Genomic DNA, 22,956 nt, shown 5'->3' with positions numbered 1-22,956 from the left:
GGATCGAAGCTCTGGGAACGAGAATGTCCAGCTGCGAGAACGCAACTACATGTAACAGGCGCGGAGTGAACCCTGGGAATGAGAGCGCGTTGTTCCCAATATCCAAGATGGCGTACATCGCTTCTCATTTGAAGAAGGGAATCACACATCAGCAGCGCGTTATGCGCTTGTACAGAAACAGCCTAAAGCACTTACTTTCGTGGTGTATCGATAGAGAGTCATGGAGAGAAGAGGCCTTGATACTGAGAGATAGATTTGATAAGTATAAGAACGAGACTAACCAGAAAATGATAGACAAGGTTCTGCAAGATGCAGAAATCGAATTTGAAAACAAAAGACACCCGTTTCCCTACATCGGTAAGTGTTGTACACTTTTTTCCTCTTATATCTCTACTGCAAAGGGTAATACTAAAATGTTCTGCCGGGAGGAATGTAACATTTATACAAATACTCTGAATATACAGTATATCAACCCAATAATTGGTCTCAACTGTTTTAGATCCCGTAAGTCCAGACGGTAGCAAATGGGAGAGAAACTTGCCACCCCCTCCCCACGTAAGTATTTTCGTGATTTTTTGGTGAAATGTCCGATAAATACCGCGAAGGCCATATTCAAAAGTCCGCTCTAATATTGGAAAGAAAAAAGTGAGAAAAGTTGTAGGTTCAAGGGGAAGCTAAGGACACCCCTAGCAAGGCGGTCATGTCGAAACGCAGACCATGCAGACTGCAGACCGTGTAGACTGTGCTGACTGAGTGTTATTTTTATTTACTTGTACCTTAATTTTTCCTGTTCCTGCAGTTGTGTTAGGCCCTTGGCTACTTACTCTATACTTTTCAGTTAGGTGACAAAGAATTTTTAATTGACCAACTGAATGTCCCAACCTCAATGGTTTCTGGATGAAAAGTGAACATATGGCAAAAAAATGCATTTGGATGTGTAGTACCTAAGGGTTGCCGACAGTGAATCCAAGACAAGCTATCAGAAACTGTAGAAGCAGAACCCAATGCTAATTTTTTATTGGATGGAGTCTGGATTGTGTTTTCAAAAAAGCTACTTCACAGAGACTATTGCAGTACATAAGACACCTGAATGACACTTCAGACCCAGTAGCTTTCAAGGCAGTACATATGCGAGAAAGCAGGACGATTTCAGATCATTGGTTCTACTACAAGTACTTGCCTCTGTTTTATATGAAACCGGTTGAAAACTAATTGACTTTAAAGAAATCAAAATAGGTCCGCATGGTAAACTGAGCCCATGATTTTCTCATTTTATTAGTCATGACCTGTAGTCTTCATAATGAGAAGAAGCGGGAAACCAGTGAAAGTATTTACTACTTTAATCAATGTCCAACAAGAGAAATTAAAGTACTTGTAAATAAAAATAACACTCAGTCTGCATGGTCTGCGTTTCAACATAATCCACATGGTCTGCGTTTCAGCATGACCACAGGCAAGGACACTAGTGAACAGGACAGGAAAGACAGCAAATCTTGAGTGACGAGTGACAACAATTATGTTTGAAAATCTTTTCTGCCACCCTTTACGTTCCTTTAATCAGATCTTTTTGATAAGGAACCAGAAAACACCAGTGTTAAGTGAAGGTCACAACACAACATGCACATTATAGCTCTCTCACACCTATCACACTCAAGCGTTTTGCCATCCTCTTTTTTCTGCTGTCCTGTTGTGTAAATTCACTATTCTAAGTACTTGGAGGGTGCCTAGACTACAGCCTGTGTGGCAGGTAATGCATAAAGGGGAGGGAAAGAAGGGAGGAGGAGCATCTGCTATGAGCCCAAGTGTGTTTGCATAATTAACAATTTATTATTGAATGAGGCTGAGTATCATCTGAACAATTATGGAGATCAAGGAGGGTGTTATCCTCTGAGGCAATAGGCTGAGGCAGATAACACCCTCCGAGATGTCCATAATTTTAAAAACAAGCTTACATGTGAACATGTTTACCTCCATTGATGTTAAGTTCATCTTCGATTAGTGCATGTTTATTGGCAGGTTTAGGAGATAAAGGGTTGTTCAGTTCTGCAAATATTCTCCTTATAGAAGATGTCATCCATCAAGTTGTCTTCTTGCTGTTTATGCCATGTTTTTAGCTAAAAGTCCTCCTATTTCAGCCCTGTGAAACAAGTAAAAAGTTCCACCACTTTGTATAACTCAACCTTGTCCCGAGGTTTTCCCAGTTAACGGTTGAATAATCTGGCAATGTTGTCGCACAATTGATGTCATCGGTTCAAGATGGGAAAATTCCTCCAAATTTGGTCAACGATAGCTGGTTCTGATGAATTATGCATGTCATTTGAGCCAATCAGAAATGGAGCAATATTTTGAATGAATAATAAGGCCTATTAATTCCCCTGCTAGCAGTAGAGTGTGCTTTTCAGCTTGGACTAAACTTCAGATACATAACTTTGTGACAGGAAAAATACAAAAACTTGTCAAAAAGTTTCATGGATAGTCTTTACCAGCTCAAATTCAAATCATACAGAAATTCATTTATGGTGGCACATGATTAACTGAACAGTTCCTGGGATACATGTAGCTCCTAAAATTCTCCAAAGTTAATAATAAAACTCTTACCCTTGTGGAAAATGGTATTTTAACATCAATATGACGAGAATTGCCACCCTCCAATACCTACAGTCTTTGTAGCCTGAAAACACTGGATGAAAAATTAGATTTACATGAAATTTTCTCAGGGCAAATATGATACCAAATAATGCAGACTAAAGGGAAACCATGGGCAAAGATGGATAATACTGCATTTCCATCCTGGTTGACACGAGGCTGGCCACTATACCATGGGTTAAGCTATAGAACAACATATTTTATTTGGTACACTCTGGTCTGAAGGTCAGGTAAAATTAAGGTATTGAAGCTTTCAACTGAGTGAAAACTACCCAAGTGTAAACACCTTAGGCTGTGCCGGTCTATTTTATTATGTGAATGCAGTATGAACTTCCAGAAGGAAAGTCATTAAAGCAGCCACTAATAGGCACAGTAATATAATGCTACAGCTAAAGCAAATGGTAAATACATTGAATTCTAAAATTACAAAATTAATAGTTACACAACAGATTGTGTATACGATGACTGAGCTCAGTGTTTGTCACCAACATTGTTCCCAGGGTTCTCTCCAAAAACCCTGGGAACAAGGTTGTGTTGTCACATGATTTTTGCCTATTTAGTGACATAACATTAAGTGATTAAAAAATCACTGTCAGTTCACTCACTGAACTGTCACTTTTTGTCAGATGACAATAGTGAATGCCATTAAGGTTAACACTAATGAAGACAGTGATGCTGTAGAATAGCCTGTGAATACAACTGTGTCTCTTTGCTTCTTTCATTATGGGATGGTTGCAGGAGAGACATCTACACTTCAACGATAGATATGCTGTACTGATGGTCTATTATTGTAAAATTTTGAGTTTATCTTGCAAACAAGTGGCAACAAAACTCCAACACTTCTTCCAAATAGCGATATTATATTCCACAAATATTGACTGTTTCGTAGTAGATTCATCACATGTCACCTGTGTGACCTTTTTTCTTCTGTCTGCAATAGCTAAAAGAATATAATAACTACATCAACCAATCAGAGCTCCTGTCCAGATTCTGGACACATTTTACATCATTAGCATGGCATTTCACTGATTTCAGTCGTTGAGACACTGAAGTCTGTCCCACAAAACGTCCCTGGTAGCAAAGAACAAGGAGAGAGGGTTGTATTTGCAGGCTACCAATCAAATGCATCATTGTTTGAATATTATGATCCTTTACACTAGGTCAGGCCTAATGAGCATTTATGGCTTTTCTATGACTCCAGTAATGATAATAAAACTTCCAAGCAAGTTTCCTTGCTTGGCATTTGATTTTTTGTTTTTTGTGTGTCTCATTTGAGGTTCTTCACATGCTGCCATGGGAGGAGGAATGGTATAAAGAAATGTGTGAGTGGGCTGAAGGCAAAGATTGAACCATGTCAAACACAGCAGGCTTGATCTTGTAGTCTCTGATTGTTAACTGAATCTCCATGGAGAAAGAATCTCTCTATGTTTATATTGTAACATTCTTTTAAAAAGTCACATGTTAAACTTGAATTGTGTAAATCCCACTATTGTGAAGCGATAGAGTACTAAAGTGTGACGTCATAAAAATGAAATTTTCTGAAATTATGGGATTTGTCAGGATATTCTGAAAGAACAATGTCCAAGAGGCCTACTTGCCAAAAATGAGCATTTGGGGACAAATTGTCTCTGAGATTGTAGCCCAGTTATGCTTACAAAACTCCATACAAACCCTTCTAAATTTTTTTTGGGTCGACCCAAAAAAAAATTAGAAGGGTTTGTATGGAGTTTTCTGAGTATAACTGGGCTACGATCTCAGAGACAATTTACCCCCAAATGCTCATTTTTGGCAAGTAGGCCTCTTAGACATTGTTCTTTCAGAATATCCTGACAAATCCCATAATTTCAGAAATTTCGCTTTTATGACGTCATCACTTTAGTACTCTATTGCTAAATGTAAATGAGTTCGAAAACGTTTTTTGTTGAGGACTGTGATTAAAGATGTTATTCTTACTTTCGTTTTGTTGTGTTGGTTTTCATGATTCATTGGGTTAATTTTCTTTAAGTAAATTCTTGAAGAAAAGTAAGAACCACTAAAAACTTTTCAGGAATAATTGGGTACAGAGAAATTTAAATTTTCAGGACAAGAGTAAGTTGTATAATTTAGAGTGAAGGCTAGCATGCAAACACATGTTGTCGCTTCTCTCTTTCTTTTTGGGTGGAGAGAAGCAACGAACGGAAATACATTTGTGTTGTAGGCTTAGTGAAGGCTTGATACAGTGTACGACAAATTGTCAAGGAACTTGAAAAATAGTTTAAATAGCATTTTTATAACTTTTTAGCCATTTTTATTTTAGTCTCTAAGCTTTAAAAAGCTTTTTCGTAATTTTTTTATTATTTTATTGTTCTTGTTAGTGCTTTTGAACTTTAAGGATACTGGCACTTATATAAATATTTTATTATTATTATTATTATTGTTATTATTATTATTATTAATGATAATAATAATTATTATTTTTCAATCGAAATTAAGTGTCTTCTTTTAATCGAAAGGAATAATGTAAATAGTGCTTGGAGGGAATAGTTTTTTAAGTGGAATTAATTGTAAATAGGATTTTATAGTTAGCTTTGTTATCAAAAAAAGATTTGGATTTATTATTATTATTATTATAATTATTATTATTATAATAATTATTATTATTATAATTATTATTATTATTATTATAATTATTATTATTATTATTATTATTATTATTATTATTATTATTATTATTATTATTATTATAACTAAGTTTCCTTATACAGCTCAGGTGGAGAGCGCCTGTCTGCTGAGCGGAAGGTCGTGGGTACAAATCCTGGCAGGACCAACACTCGGGGTCTTTAAATAAAGTGATGCCTTTGTAATGACATCTGTAAACGGTTAGACTTTCTAGTATTCTCGGAAATGGACGAAAAACCGTTGGTCTCGTCTCACAGCACTTTCACTTATCTGGTTCTTGTGGGACGTAAAAGAATCCAGAGCACTGTTCGAAAAGAGTAGGGTAGGTAGATCCCGGTGGTGAGGCTAACCTTTCCAGGGATGGGTGGGTTATCTGTAAGGAGAGATGTTACTATAAGGATAACCTCATGATCCTCCTTCAGGTGTCGTAATGGCTACCTGTGAACAGTGTATGTATGCGTATATACCGTATTTATTTACAGAGGTCCTGTGCCAAGCCGTTAACCAGCAAGTAAACGCTTTTGTTGTCCTTGGAATGAACTTTTAGGAAATTCTGCGTACTGATCTTGCTACATTGGGCGTGTGTTCTTTGTCGTCATTTGTAAGTAATGCACCTATCAATGTAAAGCCGGGTGGGGGGGCGGGGGGAGGCAGGGCATGGGGTGGGGATTAGATTGTCTTTTATTGGCCCTGGGGTAGGGCATTTGACTGATCTTGTTCTCCCAGGGGAGGGGATATTTGAATCTTTCTTCGCCCGACGTGAAGATATTTGACTGCCGACTCGGACGAAAAAGACTGAGACCCAAGACCGAACATATGTTTCCACGCTCCACGCATGCGCCGTACGGTTTGAAAAGATCAGGAAGTCATGGAGGCCGATGAGAGCAAGCGAAGGCTGAGTGGATTTCACTGTGTTGTCTTCAAATTTCGTTTGTTTTAGCGTGTTTTTGATCAATTGAACCTCTTAAAATACTGTGGTATCAAAGTAAACGGTAGCCTGCGAAAACATCCGTTTCTTCTCGCTATTCGCCGCTGGGGACGTTTAGCGGCGAAGAGCGAGGAGAAACGGATGTTTTCGCAGGCTAAGTAAACGGAGTAAAGAGAAACCAAGTCGATTTTTGCAAGTACAATTGATTAGTGTATGGCTCATTCGCTACAATTACTGTAAACTTATAAAACTGACTTTCTTTGTACCCTTTACTAAGAACGGTATATTTAAACTTACAAAATGTGGACTTTCTCCAAAAGGTTTATGTATTCTACGCAGTGTAACACGGATTATGGTTAAAACGTATAATTGCAGCTGTAGCAGAAACATATATCTTCGCTGATGCAGCAACGTTTATAAAAGATTGCAGAGTTTTACTTAGAGATATTTTTATTGTGCCTTTCTTGGGTTCTGCCTTGGGATTGACAGCAATGTGCAGCCTGGGGTGGGGAAATTTGGTTGCATTTGACTGGAATGATTTGCCCGTGGGCAGGGAATTTGATTGCAAATTTTGAAAAAAGTCAAATTCCCACCCCATGCCCTGCCTCCCCCCTCCGCCGGCATTACATTGATAGATGCATAAAGCACTCAGTCTGTAAACCCCAGGGCGGATAAAGGTTGGGCGGTTGAGCGTCCGAGCAAAAAGGTGTGATGCAGCGGACTGGGACTCTGCTTAAAAATGTAGCTTGTTACTTCGGCGGAGCACGAAGTAAAGGATTCGCGACGCTCAGGAATGTATCAAAGTTACCATTTTTTGACAAGATTGGGCATGTAAAGTCTCTAGGTTTTCGGTTTTATTCGGCTATTTGACGAAGTGAGAGCCAAATTAGTTCGAGATATCTCGAGATCACTTCGATTTCTTTGATTTATTCTTTAACTTTTTCGAGGAAGAAGGAATTATTATTTTGGCTTTCCCGGGGTTTGAACCGACTCACCTGTGTGACCCGTCAGGTCAGAGGAGACTCCAAGTTGAGGGATTCGCCGATTGCGCTACTGCCGCCCAAGCTAGTTCTGGATATGAAAAATAGTTATGAAATTATGCACTAGTTTCGGGACAAGATTGGGAGTGCAAGTTCGCGACTTTTCGGCTTGTTTCGGCTATTTCACGAAATGATACCGGACTACTTTGTGATATCTTGAGATCACTTCGAGTTGAGTCTTTAATTTACTCGAGGAACAAATAGAGGATATTACGTGGCCGCGCAGAGAAACGAATTTTCTCTTCGAGTGTTGAAAAACATTTCACGAGTGAGCCCTCCTTTCGAACTGCTTTATGATGAATTTAAAGTTACAAAATGCTGCACAAAGACATTTTGTCTTTGTTGAGTGTTACGTAGTAAAATTGCTTTCATGCGTTGCGTGGCTTTCTCGAACGTTCTCTACTTTTTTGGATTATTCATAAATAATCAATTAGGGCATGTTTACACTTCAGCAGGAGTCAGCAGATTTGCATCAGTTACCAGCCTGAATTTCATCCGATTACTTCGAGTCGTTATTACTCCCTCAGTAACGTCTGAATCAACCGGCCGTTAATGCCGTCCAGTGACGTCACTACTCCTTGACCTTTGCTTTCATTCATGCAAAAAGTAAAACACTATTTTCAAGTGGCAAACCGAGAAATATCGTTTGGAAATGTCTGGATGATACAGAACTGCTTTATTTTTTTCGATCGTAATTCATGTTTAACGTTCAAACTATCTGTACTTTCTAACTCTGAACCGGTTGTACTAAATTCTATAATCAAACTCGGTCGCAATCACGCAATAAAATAAACACACACACGGAACACTTAGTTCAAAAACACAATGATTTGCTTTAATTAAAAAAAAGCTATTTGGTCCTAAGCCAAGGAAAAAAACAAGGAGACAAGAAAGAAAAGCTAACAGAATCATTACACTTGACGATAAAAATAGCAAGAAGGTCGAAATATAACATTGATCTCAGAAAACTTCAAGTAAACAAAATCACGGGCCGCCGAAACCACAAAGCGGCTCTAAATGGAAAACCTACCGACTCTCCGCAATGATTCTTCATTCGCAGTTCAATTTAGCATTTCAGTTTCGAAGACAAGGGCAATTTTGCTGCTTAAGATAAAGATTAAGCTTGTCGAAATGTTTGAACTAAACGAAAGAATGCCAGGGATGCGATCAGCTGAATATAAAGGGACAATCCGGCTAAAATTTTTCATAATTATACATAATTATGCGAATATTTAGACAATCAACCAATCAAAATCACTACCCGGTTTTCGGGTAGTGAGTGACGTCACTGGACGGCATTAACGGCCGGTCGATTCAGACGTTGTTGAGAGGAGAAAACGACTGGAAGCAGTCGGATGAATTTCAGGCTAATCAGTTACTGAAATCATATAATATGTCGAAAAGCTACTACTATTCGCCCTTTTAGTATTTTCTAGAACCTTATGTCAAACGGTATACAAGTTCCAAGCGAGGTCATTTGACGAACTACTTTTTTTTCCCACAAGCTGGACTGCTGTGTTTAGTCAAGTGTGACGAAGGTCGATTTTCAAGTTCTGTGTTTACAACTTGGCGGAAGTCGTAAGATATCTGGCCCCAGTTGTTCAAACGTTGGATAGCGCTATCCACCGGATAAATCACTATCCAGCGGATAAGTATTAGGGAAACCAATTACGCTATCCGCTGGATAGTGATTTATCCGGTGGATAGCGCTATCCAACGTTTGAACAACTGAGGCCTAAAGTTCAAGTGAGAGTTTGTTATTATTGGTAGAGGCTGTTTAGTTATACTTAAGTTCAAGTCAAGTTTGTGTTGGCGGTTGCTGCGTTTTAAAGCTCTGAAAAGGCTATGTTCCTTTGGTATTAAACTTTCCTTGTGTTAATCCGACATTCCTGCATGCTGATAGTCAGTGAATAATTATCCTCAAAACATTTGAACTCGTAACAGCCAATTCCTTGCTCAACGTAATTGACTCCTTACCCATGCCTTACACACCTTTAATCAGTAGATGAGACTGCTATGCTGTTTTTGAAGCCTGATGTGACTAAGAAAAATAGAGAATTCTTTTTTCACTGTTTGTTTTGTTATTCACCGCCAGTAACCTCATATTTGACTTGGGTCTAAACCTTTAGACCCAAGTCAAATTTAGAAGGATTTGTATGGAGTCATCAGAGCATAACTGGGCTAATATCTCAGAGACAATTTGTCCCGAAATGCTAGTTTTTGGCAAGTACGCCTCTTGGATGTTGCTCTTTTCAGAATATCCTGGTAAATCCAATAATTTCACAAATTAACACCTTACTCTTACCATATTTCATTTCTTACTATTCCTCCGCATTTAATCAGTTCCACAACCACGACGCCGAAGTGTACGCTCCGTAGCGTCTTGTTTTCAGTGTGTTTTCGACTTCGGTCAGAGCTTGCGATGAGGTTTGTCCATCAGACACTGCAGCTGTCACAGAATTATGGCGGCTTGATTTGTTTTCTGGCACTTCTTCCTCGTTCCTTTGTGCTGGTACGCTGTCTCCGAGAGGCAAATGTTGCTATTTTTTGCGAGAGGTTTAGTTGGAGTAGACAAACATCTCTTTCAAAGGTTCTCTCTTATTACTTGCATGGTTCTACCACTGAATTATATTTTCGTTCTACTACTCGCCAATGTCGATGTTATTCCAAAACAAAAACAACTAAGTACTGTCTAAAACACGAACGAAAATCTAGCCTGCGTAGCTGGCGGTACAGTGTAATAGTCGAGTGAGATTTGGCGGCAGAGCCGTTGTAATATAGTCGAGTGAGATTTGACGGCACAGCGGCGAAGCCGTGAGTATTTCAACCGCCTCGTCCCTACTCCCTTTTTTTGGAACACGGCTCCGCCGCCAAAACTTTAATCTCGCACCTACACAATACCGCCAGCTACGCAGGCTAAGGAAAATCTCATCCATGTCATCCGTGGCAAAACTAAAAGATAGCAGATCGTCTTTCATAACTAGATGACGTGTATTTTATAAATGCGTGCAGCTCATCCAAGGTGAAATTATGCTAATTTCAATCGCTATCATCCTTCTTTTTAATTTTGAAAAAACCTTACAACTAACCTCAATAAATTTTGTTTACATGCGGTTGCCGGATTTGCGACGCATTGCGCGAATCGCCATGGCGCGTCGCACTCGATAAGCAAAGTTTGAAGCAGTACAACGCCACTATATCAAAATACATCAACCTAATTTTTTGTTATGTTGTATAAAATTTATCCCCTTTAACATATGTAAAAATTGAGGTTAAGAAGTGTTAAGCTTTTGCACACGAAACGGCGAAAGACGATTAGGCGATATTTAGTGGAAGGAGGAGGTATTCAACACTTTCAAATTAAACTCAAATTTTGGCATTATACGACCAACAAGTTTGACTTATAGGCTTCCAGACACAAACATATGAAACTGTTTATTGATATTGTTATGAAACGAATTTATCTATTTAACACTGAAATTACAGAAAGAAAATAGGATTTCCGGTTTGCAAAAAGGAAAATTTCACCGGCCTTCAAGCGCACCGGAAGCGCGGAAAGAGCGCTCGTGCCAGTCCTGCTCTGCATCACACGTAAAGTAATGATCCGGGTAAGGTGGATAGCAATTTCTTTTGTTATGCGGCAACAGTGCTATCCCCACATAGGAATGTTCTCATTTTTACACAGAGAATGCATAAACGTACGTGAAGGCCGTTTACGTAATAAAGTGCATTTACACTCAACTTTGAAAGGGTGTCTTTTTGTGTTAAAAGATTTTGACCAATCACAAGAGTTGAAAACAATAGCCAAGATAAGTTTACAATTTTACATGTTCCCCACATAGGATTTCTTTGTTATTCAAACTGAGACCAGATTTTGTTCTATGGAAGATGGTTGGAAAGTAAGGATGAATATATGTACCGCTTTATGAAGTTTTGTTAACTTTTGGTGTTTAAGCCAATCAGAAGTAAGTACAGACAATAGAAAAGTTAGCAACTTTTTTACATTCCAACATGTTCGTTGCCGTGGTTGCTATCGTTGTTATCCGGATCGTTTCTTAAATGAAGAGCAGAGCGCTCGTTTCACCGCCCAACACTGTATCCGCCCTAGTAAACCTTAACTGATGAACCGTGTACGCGGGCTAGCGCGCGCTGTGACTGCTGTCATGGAACAATTACCACTATTACGCGTCAAATTATCTCGTTAAACAATGTAAGAAAGAAATCCGTGGCACGTTTCTCACGGGGGACAAACGATGGCCACTACCGTATATGAAATCTCGTTTAGTAATATGAGTCGATTACTGGAAAGACATGTTTCGCAGCAGCGTATAAGGTACCATGCTATTCCACGTTTTGTAGTGGAAAGCATCAAGCTGCAGCCGAGATCATTTCCTCATAACCTGCCGACTGGACCACATCGACCTCCTTCGGAAACGAGTCGCCCGCCAGCTTTAAGACTCGGTAGCATCAGAGGATTGAAGGACGAAAAGAAAAACAGCGAAACTTCACACCGGCCTAGTGGTGTACCTCCGCCAATTAAAGACCAAATCAGGGAAAAGAAAGAAAAAGTTTATAAAAAAGAAACGGTAAGTTGCTTTAATCACCTTTTTTTCCACAACGCCCATGTTTTGTATTATACACTTCGTAAATTGTAGGCCTTTAAGAAAATGACCACAATTTTTTCGAAGGCCTTCTCTCAACGAATTTTCTGAACTCACCTTCAACACAACAACAACATCTTTTATTTAAACACGGTGGGTTTTAAAGCTAATATAGCTTATGGGGCCGTGTAAAAAATGTTAATAAAAATAAAATAATAAAAATTGTTAAAATTGAATTTAGTCAATAAAAGGTGAAATATGTACAATAAAAACTATGAATAAAATTAATAAAAGACGAAATCACTGTCAATTTGGGGACGACCCATTTGCGGTGACTCTTCATTAAAGTTCCAGTTTCTGAGGCGTGAGACTTTTTTGCCCTTTTGGCATAATCCCTGGCGCTGACAGCGGATGGTTCTAAAAGATTCCAAACAATGGAACCTCTGTAAGAAATAGAGTTTTTCATATAATAAGTTTCAAAACGTTGTACGCTAACACGATGTTGATGACGGAGGTCATACTTAGACTCTTTCCTTTGGATTATATGGTCCAAACATGATGGAGTTATGCGGTTGTATATATTATAAATTAAGGTGGCTATTTTGACCTTATAAGTGTCGAATAAAGAGTCCCAGTTAGCTGTTTTTCTTACATCCTCAGAGGGCATGTCTCGCGGGAGGTTATATATAACTCTAGCAGCCCTACAATGTATGAATTCCAAAGAATTAAATTCATTTTTATTTGTACAACTCCCCCAAACTGGTAACGCATATGTAACCGAGGGTAAAAAGACTTTAAAATATAGATCTAAAAGCGAATTCCTGGGTAAAAAGCGGCTGCGTTTGATTAGATTGAGCTTGTTAACGAACCCCCTCTTGAGCTCCGATGTGTTTTGTCCACGTAAGCTTGTTGTCAATGGTTACACCTAACAGCTTAGAACTTGAGGACCATTTTATGAGATGCTGATTAATTTTTAAACTGCCTAAGGGACCGATAAAATGATTTCGTTTAAGGATCATTCCCTCGGACCTTTTTGGGGTGTGGTACCAGGGAGTTATGTTTGCATTGGAGGGCGAGTTCTTCTAGAGCTTTGTTCAGCGTTGTTGTGACCTGGTCTACGGATTCACCAACACAGTACATGGTAGTATCATCAGCATACAGGAACGTCGTTGCAGTGTTAACTGCTTTCGGTAGATCGCTTGTGTACAAGGCGAAGAGTATGGGCCCGAGTACGGAGCCCTGTGGTATACCGTGTGCAACTTTGGTCTTCTCAGAGTGTACGCCATTAATTACAGTATACTGTTCCCGTTCAGATAGATAATCTCTTAGCCATGCCAGTAAGTTTCCTGTGATTCCAAAGTTGTGCTCTAGCTTGTGAAGAAGAATTGAGTGTGAAACGCAATCAAACGCCTTCTGGAACTCTATGAATACGGCGCCCACAACTAATTTGTTATCGATTGCTCGTCGCCAAGTTTCAGTCAGGTGGATGAGTAATAGCTCTGTTGATCTTCCTTTTCGGTAGGCCCATTGGTTGTCAGTGACGAGCGCTTCGTTTTCCGAGAAAACATGTTTCGCAATCATGTCCGCAAAATGAGTCTTCAAGTTAATATCAATAACACGTGTAAAGCAGCCTATTACTACATTACAAATGTAAGAAACAAATGTAAGACGAATAAGAAGGTATTTAAGTAACCAAGCAACCCAGACACTTGTTCATGCCCTAATAATTGGGCGCATTGACTATTGTAATAGTATTCTGTATGAGTTACCAGCTAAACAAATAGCAAAGTTACAACGGCTCCAGAATTCCGCAGCAAGACTTATTTTTAAGATTACAAGGTTTTATCACATCTCACCAATTCTGTGTATGCTTCATTGGCTTCCAGTAGAATTTAGGATTCATTTTAAGATTATTATAATTACTTTTAAAGCGATCCATGGACAAGCTACGGTATATCTACAAGAACTCATTAGCAAAAGGGAGGAAAAGAGCACAATTTAAGATCGTGTGCAATGGGAATCATGCTTCAAACGTCAAGAACTTTAACTAAAAAGACATTGGGTGACCGTGCTTTTTTAGCTGCGACACCGAAACTGTGGAATGGGTTACCATCACAAATACGAAATGAGCCCAATTTTCATAGGTTTAAAGGTTTACTTAAGACCCATTTTTTTAGATTAGCTTTTTATTAGGATTTTTTAGGATTATGTATATATCATATTTTTATAAATCCATTGTTTTTTTTTATATAATATTTTTAGTTATTTTGGATAACTTATTAATGTCGATAATTTACTTTCATGTAATGCGCATTTGATCATATTTACATGTATTTTGCGCAATATAAATATTAAATTATTACTATTATTATTATTATTATGATTCTAAAATCTTGCTGGGTACACTTAGCAAGGAGAGGGGACGATAATTACTCATTACCGTAGGATCATCTTTTTTAAATACAGGTGTTAGTCTGGTCACTTTCCAATTATTGTAGACTCTACATTCTAAGGGAAGTATAAGGCTAGACTATACTCTAGCCTTAGATGTTCCTCAATACTTCATTGTGGATCCTCCGGCAATCCTTACTCAGTGTTTCCTTGAACTGAAGAGGATTTTTTTGACCGAAAACAAGCATCAGTCTCAAGGTCCCCTATATGAGAAAGGATCTTGTATAGAGATCATAGGGAGCTTAAGCAAAGGTGACAAAGGTGTTTTTGTTTTTGAACGACGCACATCATCACTCAGAAATGAGCTCAGTCAACCTGAGAATGCGGGCAAATCACGGTTGACATGCGCCGCTCAAAAACATCTTTGTTTTAGCTCACTAGTAAGCTCTCGTGTTAGTTGTCTTATCAATGCCATCAATGGGTAATGCACCGTAATTGCCTCTTGAGTTTGTAATATTTATAGACTAAAAATTCTCTCTCTTGCTAAAACAAACTCAAAATCAAATTTCATTGTGTTAAGGTCACTTGCAAAAAGCAGACTTCCATTAGATTACGAGACCAACGTTATACTGACAAACAAATTCAGTAAAGAGACGAATTTCCAATCAAACCGTACTCCGTAAACTCCTTTAAAGGGAGTAATAGTTATATTTCTGTAAGTCATCAATGTACCAAGTCTACGACACTACCGAGATGAAAAGCCTTATGCCTGTATCTTTCATAAAAGGGATTGCGCCCTCTTAGGAGTAATTTATTTTATTTTATTTACCAGCAAGCTTGTGACGAGGCCATTGTGAAAGAACAGCTGGTTGTTTTACCTAAGCATGAACAGAATGCAGACCTTGTCAGATATAGAGCAGTAAGGTATGAACCTGAACCCGAAATATGGCAGACAGTTGCGTGCACCTGGGACCAGTTTCAATCAAGACCAAACCAGTTTTACCAGTATGAATCAGATAAACTGTTTCCCGCCATTTACAACTCCACAACTCGGTAAGTCTATTGCTTCAAAAATGATGACTCAACCCTGCCGTTGCCCTGGGATCCCAGTGAAGGAAGGGTTATGGCGGTTGGTTGGTCAAAAGAAGCCTTGGCGTGATGGAGGACTGTATAATCTTTGTATAATAACTATTCAATTTAATTTTTTCCATAATTTTAAACATACCCAACCTCCCCGTTCTCCTTGACATTACAGAGCTTTAGCAATAACGACAGCAATGGAAAAGAGAACAGCAAAGAAAAAGAAAAGCAACTTTACACGTCCATCACGCTTTTTTGCACATTCCTTGCCGTCATAGAATGACAACGACGTGAAAGTTATTAATTTCATGTTTCATGGAGGACGCGAACACAAGACATCTCTTTTCTTTTTGTAATTTTTTTTAACTTTGATACCTTCCCTTAGAATTCAAATTTACAAAAACATTTGACAAATTAAATATATTGGTGATGAAGTTTGAAACAGCGCGAAATCACTTTTTAAGTGATGTTTTCGTAGCCGTCGGCGTCGTTGTTGAGTGCTTAAGCTCTCTCCTGATTCACCATGTCACAGACTCCAACTTCAGCAGGAATTTTGAGATTAGGCGGAATAAATGATCACTCAATAAAAAGACTGTTTCACTTATCTCAATGCATAAAAATATGCAGAGCAAAATACAAATATAAAGGTTGGAAGCTGACTTTTTATTATTATCTCATTTTCTGCCACAATTTGTGCTACTCAAAATTTTTCACTTCAATTCAGGAATCTGAATTTATGTCTTACTAGGAACTAAACGAAAACAAAACTGAACTTTCTGAGGCTCACCCTTTTCAATTACTATTTGGCTTGTTTATGTTGTCCTGTGGCAGGACCAAAGACCTAGTACGCCAAATTTACTTTGGAATATCATCTATAACTTTGGCTTTAAAATTCAACCTGTCGACTGAATTTTTTTCGCTAGTCGAAAGAACATTTCTTGTACGCCGTGTACACCAAAAATTAGCTTTCTTAACGCACTTAACCGCATATGCCTGAATTCAACATATATCCAAGTAATCTAAGGCGCCATAAAAAAAATCAAAACCAAACAAAATTCACCTACATTCGCGTTAACTTTATTTTCCAGCCTTCGCTAGCACCAGGAAAACCTCAAATCGAGCTTAAGAAGGCGAACAGATCAATAAACCGTCTGAAAGTTTCGTTTGTATTGTAAACTTTTTTTGCTTCCCCAAAATTACGTCACAAAGTAAAACCGGCCGGACCAAGGACCACATACTGCACACGTGATCCGTGATCAATCTGTAACGCTCTATGTACTGTTTTCTCTGATAGTCTTGAAGAGCCGGAGAAGACTTCATTAGTAAAAAAGGTGGACGAGCCCATCAGGACGCCAAGAATGGAAATATCAGAAACGAACAAAATGCGTTTGTAAGTGCCCTACTGACAGTCATCAATAGTGACTTTAAAATATGACTACGAACATGAAACTTTGGAGACTCTTATTCATTCCCAAGATCGACTGTCTCAAAAACACAGAAATATTGCAACTATGCTAGGGTTTGAGGCTTAGATGCAAGAACGCTTCGTTTCAGTCCACACCTTCTTCACGTTAGTCAGTAGATAACACGAAAAAGTAGTCTCTGCTCGCGGGGTAGTGCACATAAGCTTAATAGATTCATTAATTTATGTAAATGAATTTTCACGGTGATAAGTTTCTGTTTTTTACCCTCGGTAGAACTTATAGCACTAATGCTAGTGGGGCCGAGCAAATTCCTGAAACAAATTAATTAAATCAAACATAAACGGTTTAAGAATCCCAACTGGTCGGAGGTCGAATCAGTTGGCTATTTATAAGCGTGGTCGAGGATTTGAACTCGGGACTACTGAGAACAAAATCAGCTAGCGGTCAGGGCGGGACTTAAACTCAGGGCCTCCGAATTGCAATTACAGCGCTCCAATCGCTCGGCCACACTGCCTCCTTGGAATTGGTATCTTCTTCAAAATAAGATAATGATCAGTTTCTATCGTATTTCTGGTAATAGACCCTTTGCAGCCAGTCTTTCACGTGGTACAAACCTGCCACATTGAAGAGCAAGGGACGTCATTTAAAATAGTAATTTTCTTTGTTTGTCTTCTCCCAGTGAGTCTGTTGCTGTCCAGGATGGTGGTTTTGTACCACGTGAAGGACAAGCTACAAAGGGCCCATTACCAGCAAAAGTATTAAGTGAGAGCCCTGCTTTTAGGCTTGGTAAAATTTACGGTTTGGACCGTGTATAAATTCTTACTTCTTAAACCTACAATAGTAGACTATTAAATTCAGCAATGTTTAGCTTCTCGATTGGCTGAGTTCAGCGTTCAACATAGTGAGTTAATAATAATTAATAATTTATTATATATTAGGCGCAAAATGGCATTCAAATATAGGATCTAATGCGCACAAGTTACATCGAGTTACATCGTTCAACAATAGTTCCAAAGAACAACAGTCAACTGTGCAGAAACGTTTTTGTTCTCGAAATGAAAATGCATAGACCATAAACTAAACTGAATAAATTGACTGGATCTGGATAAACTGGTAGATAAATTATGCTAAGATTGGTTGTTTTAAAAAAAGTTTGGACCGCTTAGAGAATGCAGAAGACGCGCCCGGGGGAGGAGCAGGGCTGTCATGTACTTGATATGCGGGAATGTGTTCAGTTTCAACAGGATCACTCTCACTCTGGAACAGGGTATTAAAGAATAACAATATTTTTCTGAAACATAGTCGTTTATGCCCAGAAACGTCAATTCTTCCAGTCAAGCGTAGATCACTGAGAGAGTTTTGTCTAAAAGAGCGCCACAACTTTTTCTTCCCTGGAACGAGTCGGAAGTCTCTGAGAACCAGTAGGGCTTTCCGCAGGGGTAAGAAATTTAAAACGACTTCCAGGTGGATGGTGGATAAATAATTACACTAAAGAAGTAGAAGAAGAAAGTTGTTATGGTTGTACTTGCTCTACATCAGTTTTTTCTGACAAGATTGGATGAAGGCTTGTGAAACATATTTTGCTAAGAGCGGCTGTTTTTTAAACTGTTTTTTAATGTCCTTTGACGTAGTGAGCTCTTATGACAATTTCTGATATGTTCTTAGGTTACTTCATAATTACTTATCGACTTTTAAGGTCAAGTTTACGCTAGTAAAGAGAAGGATTCATAGATGTTTCAGTCGAATCAGAGGGATTAATTCAGATTTCTGGGAAACTGCCCACTTACCCCTCCCGTAACCCAACATTTTTCTCTAAGTGAGAAGTAAGTGTTCATGTTGACTTAGGGGAGGGGTAGGTGGGCAGTTTCCCAGAAACCCAAATTAATCCATCAGAGTTTCGTTGGAAGAAATGTTTACGGCAAAAAAAAACATTGAGGATTTAAAAGTGATAACCCTGCAAGCAGAGGCTACATTTTCGCGCTGTGAGCCTCTTCATTTGGGATTCCCGTATCTGCATGTAAACCAGCCTAGTCACTAGGCATTCTCGGCTCGGTCAATCCTGGACTCTACTGTGAGCTGTGACGTCACCAAGAGATACTCGCCGCTCTCTCCCAGACTTCGCGCGGACAACGGATCAAGAGAGAACGCCTAGGGACTAGGCTTCATGTAAACGACAAAACTAGTCCAGTAACAAAACTTTCCAGATTCATGACGAATTCGGGAAAATCACCCCGTTGTAAACATGTAGCCTAAATGGTATAACGGTGCTTTAGTCAGCGTTATAAATATTCTTTTTGTCCTTCATGATTAGCACCAGGCCCACTCCAGGATACGGCGGTTACATTTCCCGATATCCAGTAAAGCCCAGACCTCCTCAAGGATCTTGGGATGAAGTTTTCGTGAACTTTTCTAAGTTAACTTACAGGTAACTAAAGGGTCATATTCTTTTAATTCACTGAATTTGGCATTCCACAAATTTAAATGAAAGAAATGTACAGAATTGATATTTATTTTAGTGCCTAGGGTAAGACAGCCGGATCAAGCTCACGTAACTGCTTGAAAACACTACAGTTCGGTACAACCGACAATTTGTTTCAAAGTTGCGAACAATACTTAACTGAAGCGATGATTATTTTAGTTACTGCACACGGTGCTTCCAACTTCACCTTGAGTGTGTATGAAATAGTTATAGAGACAGACCACTGAAATAAGAGCTACCGAGCAGTACTTTCCCGTGGTACTGTTTATTATGCCGTAGGGTGATCATTCAAATGAAAGCATTAGGAAATTCAGGCATTCTCTTCTAGTCGTAAGTGGCCATATGCTACTGAATTAACTCGAGATATAATAAAATCAGAGTTTCTAAGGTGATAACCACTATTATTCAGTCTGTAAAAATCCGCTATGTACGTACGAAGGTAAACGATACAAATTTGGTCGCGTTAAGGCCTATTAAAAGAAAAGGCTTCGAGCGTCACTTGAAAACTCCTTTGTTTTAGCTCCCTATTAATAACTTACTTTATATTTTGCCTTTTCCTTAATTTTTTGAAATGGTAACTAAACCGTCATGAGTAATGGAGACATTTTGTTTATTTCTTACTTTCTTAACTGTACTCATTCCTTTTTTTGTTTGTTTGTTTGTTTTTTGCACTCATTAGATCGTACCCATCCTATGAGTACACCAAGAAGGAATTTGCTCACAAGGGTCCCCTGTGTAGGCTTGTCACTACTACTCACCCCTCCAACCCATTTAACAGTTGACCAATGGAGCTCAAGACCAATCATTCGAAGATTGTGTAGGCATGGTTAAAAGTTTTGTTAGCACAACTCATGTCATAAATTAGCCAAGTTAATATGAAACGTGTAACATATTTGAACAGTTTATTTGATGAATTTAAATAGGGACCATGCCTTGAAAACGATAAAACTATTTAAAAACATAATATTGCTATCAATAGCCTTAGCTATTACAGCTTGTAGCGAGGAAGCGATAACAAGAACTGAGTTATACAAGCGGTATTGTGCTAAAAAGAAACGTCATATTTTTATCAGAAATGAATATGTTTCACCTCTGTAAAGAAAGCGGCGTAATAAAGAACACAGATGCGTCAATAAATGTCGAACCGAAACTGACACAAAGAAAATAAAGAAGTATTTGAGGTGTTAACTGGAGCCACCATTTACAGCTAACAAAACTGCGTAATTAAATGGAAAGTGGTTTTAAGAAAAAGACAACTGATATTAACAAGGCCGTTAAATACAAATGCTGTTAACGTTTATCTCTCTCGGCTAGAGTTCCTTTTCACCCTTAATTCCTCTATCGATAACCTTAAAGCATCAGGCTCACAAAAGCTAAATGTTAAATGTTTTTCATTTAAACATGACTTCTCATTTGTGTATGCTGTTGGGTTGTTTACACACTGCACAGCTGAGGAAATATTTATATGCAAGTAAAGAAAACCTCAATCCAGTTAAGAGTTGCCAACTGTTTCGTATAATCGTTTTCTGTGTATACGTTCACAAATTTCTGCTTCTTTTGCCATATCCAGAATATACTGTAACTGCTTCTCTTTCGTGGTCAATTGACCCGGTCTTACGCCTTTTGTTCACTCAGACCGATAAAATGGCAGATTATAATTCAAGCAATGAGTGGAATTTTACTGCAGCAAATAATTACTCCCAACTTGAGGATCAAACAAGATGTTTTAGTTACATCGTATACAGAAAAAGCGCCATTGAAGATTTCTATATCACGTATGTGGTGAGCATTATTTTCAACTCGATTTGTGCAGTGCCAGCATGCTTATTGAACTTACTGGTGATCATAGCGGTGTGGAAAAAACAGCAACTTCATACTCCATCTAATGTCCTTCTCAGTAATCTAGCCTTAACAGACTTTGGAGTGGGATGTATAGTTCAGCCTCTTTTCGTTGCTCATAAAATTGGCGCAATACAGGGGAATATTTCGCTTCATTGCATTGCTTCTCTTGCAAGCAAGACATTGGCATCAGTCCTAGGTGTAGTATCACTGACAACGCTTACTGCTATAAGCATTGATAGGCTTCTAGCGCTGATTCTGAACGTAAGATATCGTATTGTGGTCACTTTACGATTTACTGCTAGGACAGTGGGTGTTCTTTGGATAATAAGCATTATTTTAACACTTCCACTATTTATTTACCCTCTGAGTTTTGTTTATTGCATGGTTCTCTTGGGTGCCATTTGTTTCGCTGTCACCACGTTCGCGTATGCTAAGCTACTGCGTTTGATACAGCGACAGCGATGCAGGGTTCAGACCGATCTTCATGCTGCACAGAACAACCAAGCAACGTCACAAACTCAGATTGCGCAGCACACCCACGGAATAAAATATCAATGCACCAACGATGCACAGCACATGCAACATCCGACTGAAATGATCAACATTGCAAAATATCGCTCTTCAACTCACACTGTTATTTACTTGGTTTTGTTCATGATTATATTTTACTCGCCATATCTTATCAGCAACATTGTTTTGGCCGTAACCAGAACAAGTGATGACCGTTTTAAGGCGGCCTTCAATATCACTCACACCATTCTCTTCATGAATTCACTGTTGAATCCCGTGTTTCACTGCTGGAGAATAAGGAACATTCGTAAGGCCATTTGCGAGATGTTTTCTGACATAATGCCAGAATAAGAACCAGTTGTTCGGTCCCAAACAGTCTGATACTGATAATAAGCCCTTTTGTAGCATCTTTCCGCAGCGTACAACAGACTAGAATGTTCATCTGTAACCACATATTGCTCGAGAGACCGAGTGTTAGGCCTTTCCTGAGGAAAAGGGAAGTGAGAAACGAGAAGGTGGACACAGCAAAGGGAGAGGGATGTTTGGGTACGACCAAGAGAGAATAATGGTCCGACAGAGACGAAATCTTAGGGCGGTGGCCAGATTATGTGAATTACACTAAAGTTATATTTAAAGGTTGAAATTAAACAGAGGTCTAATTCCTTGGACGTCCGCTTGACATCATCAAGTCTCAATATTTTCTCTTGAAACATCGAATAAAGGTTCACGTACTTTTCCAGAAATCAACCTCCGATTAATTCCAAACGTTTAATTGATCTAAAAATAACCTTTGACTAAAATTCACTTATCCCAAAAGTTACACTGGGCGCTTCCCTCTCTGTACCATCTCCCGTATGGCAAGGTTCAATGAATACCTTTATGCAGGGCTTTCATTCTTCTTTTTCTTCCTCCCCTCTTCATCCTTTAAAATCTCTCCTCTCCTAACCGTTAAGGAAGACCGGATACTAAAGTTTACACAGTCAACTCACTTTATTGCGGACACTGTAGGGACCTTAAGTTAAGTTGTTGTCCTTATTCACGAGCGAGAATAATAGCGGGAGTTTATTTCAGTCAAACAGCTGTAATTCATTTTTGTCTGGGATGTAGCTGTTTTCCGTATTATCAGGGTGTCCGCAAGGGGAGACTTGAAGAGAGTGTGATATGAAACAAGCCACTAATTCAACGATTATTGGGTACAATGGAACTGGGCCGTACGACCACCCCGTTAAGATGACCACTCCTTTATTGCAATACGACCACTTTTTTGTGGCCCGAACAAAGGTCCATCCATTCTCTTATTTGAAAACCCCGTTAATCCGACCACCCCGTTATTACGACCAACGACCATCTTTTGAAG

General features: G+C 38.9%; 3 protein-coding genes and 1 long non-coding RNA gene across 5 annotated transcripts; all 4 read left to right on the top strand.

The window, feature by feature from the left end:
* The first annotated feature begins 81 nt into the window (after nt 1-81).
* LOC140927924 (NADH dehydrogenase [ubiquinone] 1 beta subcomplex subunit 9-like) lies at nt 82-4,169 on the top strand. The gene is made up of 3 exons (XM_073377625.1): nt 82-357; nt 500-555; nt 3,923-4,169. The coding sequence occupies exons 1-3, from the start codon at nt 108-110 to the stop codon at nt 3,992-3,994; spliced, it is 378 nt and encodes a 125-aa protein (XP_073233726.1). The 5' UTR covers nt 82-107; the 3' UTR covers nt 3,995-4,169.
* Nucleotides 4,170-15,053: 10,884 nt separating this feature from the next.
* On the top strand, nt 15,054-17,514 carry LOC140926707 (uncharacterized). Its single transcript, XR_012164461.1, has 3 exons — nt 15,054-15,317; nt 16,639-16,734; nt 17,448-17,514. It is a non-coding gene; the product is annotated as an uncharacterized lncRNA (long non-coding RNA).
* A 1,257-nt stretch (nt 17,515-18,771) lies between these two features.
* LOC140926706 (uncharacterized) lies at nt 18,772-20,646 on the top strand. Of its 2 annotated transcripts, none has more exons than XM_073376415.1 (2): nt 18,772-19,193; nt 19,927-20,646. In XM_073376415.1, the coding sequence occupies exons 1-2, from the start codon at nt 19,072-19,074 to the stop codon at nt 20,027-20,029; spliced, it is 225 nt and encodes a 74-aa protein (XP_073232516.1). In that variant the 5' UTR covers nt 18,772-19,071; the 3' UTR covers nt 20,030-20,646. The 2 variants fall into 2 exon arrangements, 1 of the variants encoding a protein (XP_073232516.1); XR_012164460.1 differs by lacking the exon at nt 18,772-19,193 and adding an exon at nt 19,283-19,338.
* A 245-nt stretch (nt 20,647-20,891) lies between these two features.
* Nucleotides 20,892-22,159, top strand: LOC140926705 (melanocyte-stimulating hormone receptor-like). Its single transcript, XM_073376414.1, has 2 exons — nt 20,892-21,611; nt 21,666-22,159. Exons 1-2 carry the CDS (start codon nt 20,892-20,894, stop codon nt 21,948-21,950), a joined length of 1,005 nt encoding a protein of 334 aa, XP_073232515.1. The 3' UTR covers nt 21,951-22,159.
* The last annotated feature ends 797 nt before the right edge of the window (nt 22,160-22,956 follow it).

This window comes from Porites lutea, chromosome 2 (genome assembly GCF_958299795.1).
Source record: "Porites lutea chromosome 2, jaPorLute2.1, whole genome shotgun sequence".
Taxonomy (NCBI): domain Eukaryota; kingdom Metazoa; phylum Cnidaria; class Anthozoa; order Scleractinia; family Poritidae; genus Porites; species Porites lutea.
The sequence above is the reverse complement of the archived record's forward strand: the minus strand, read 5'-3'. Positions and strand labels throughout refer to the sequence as shown.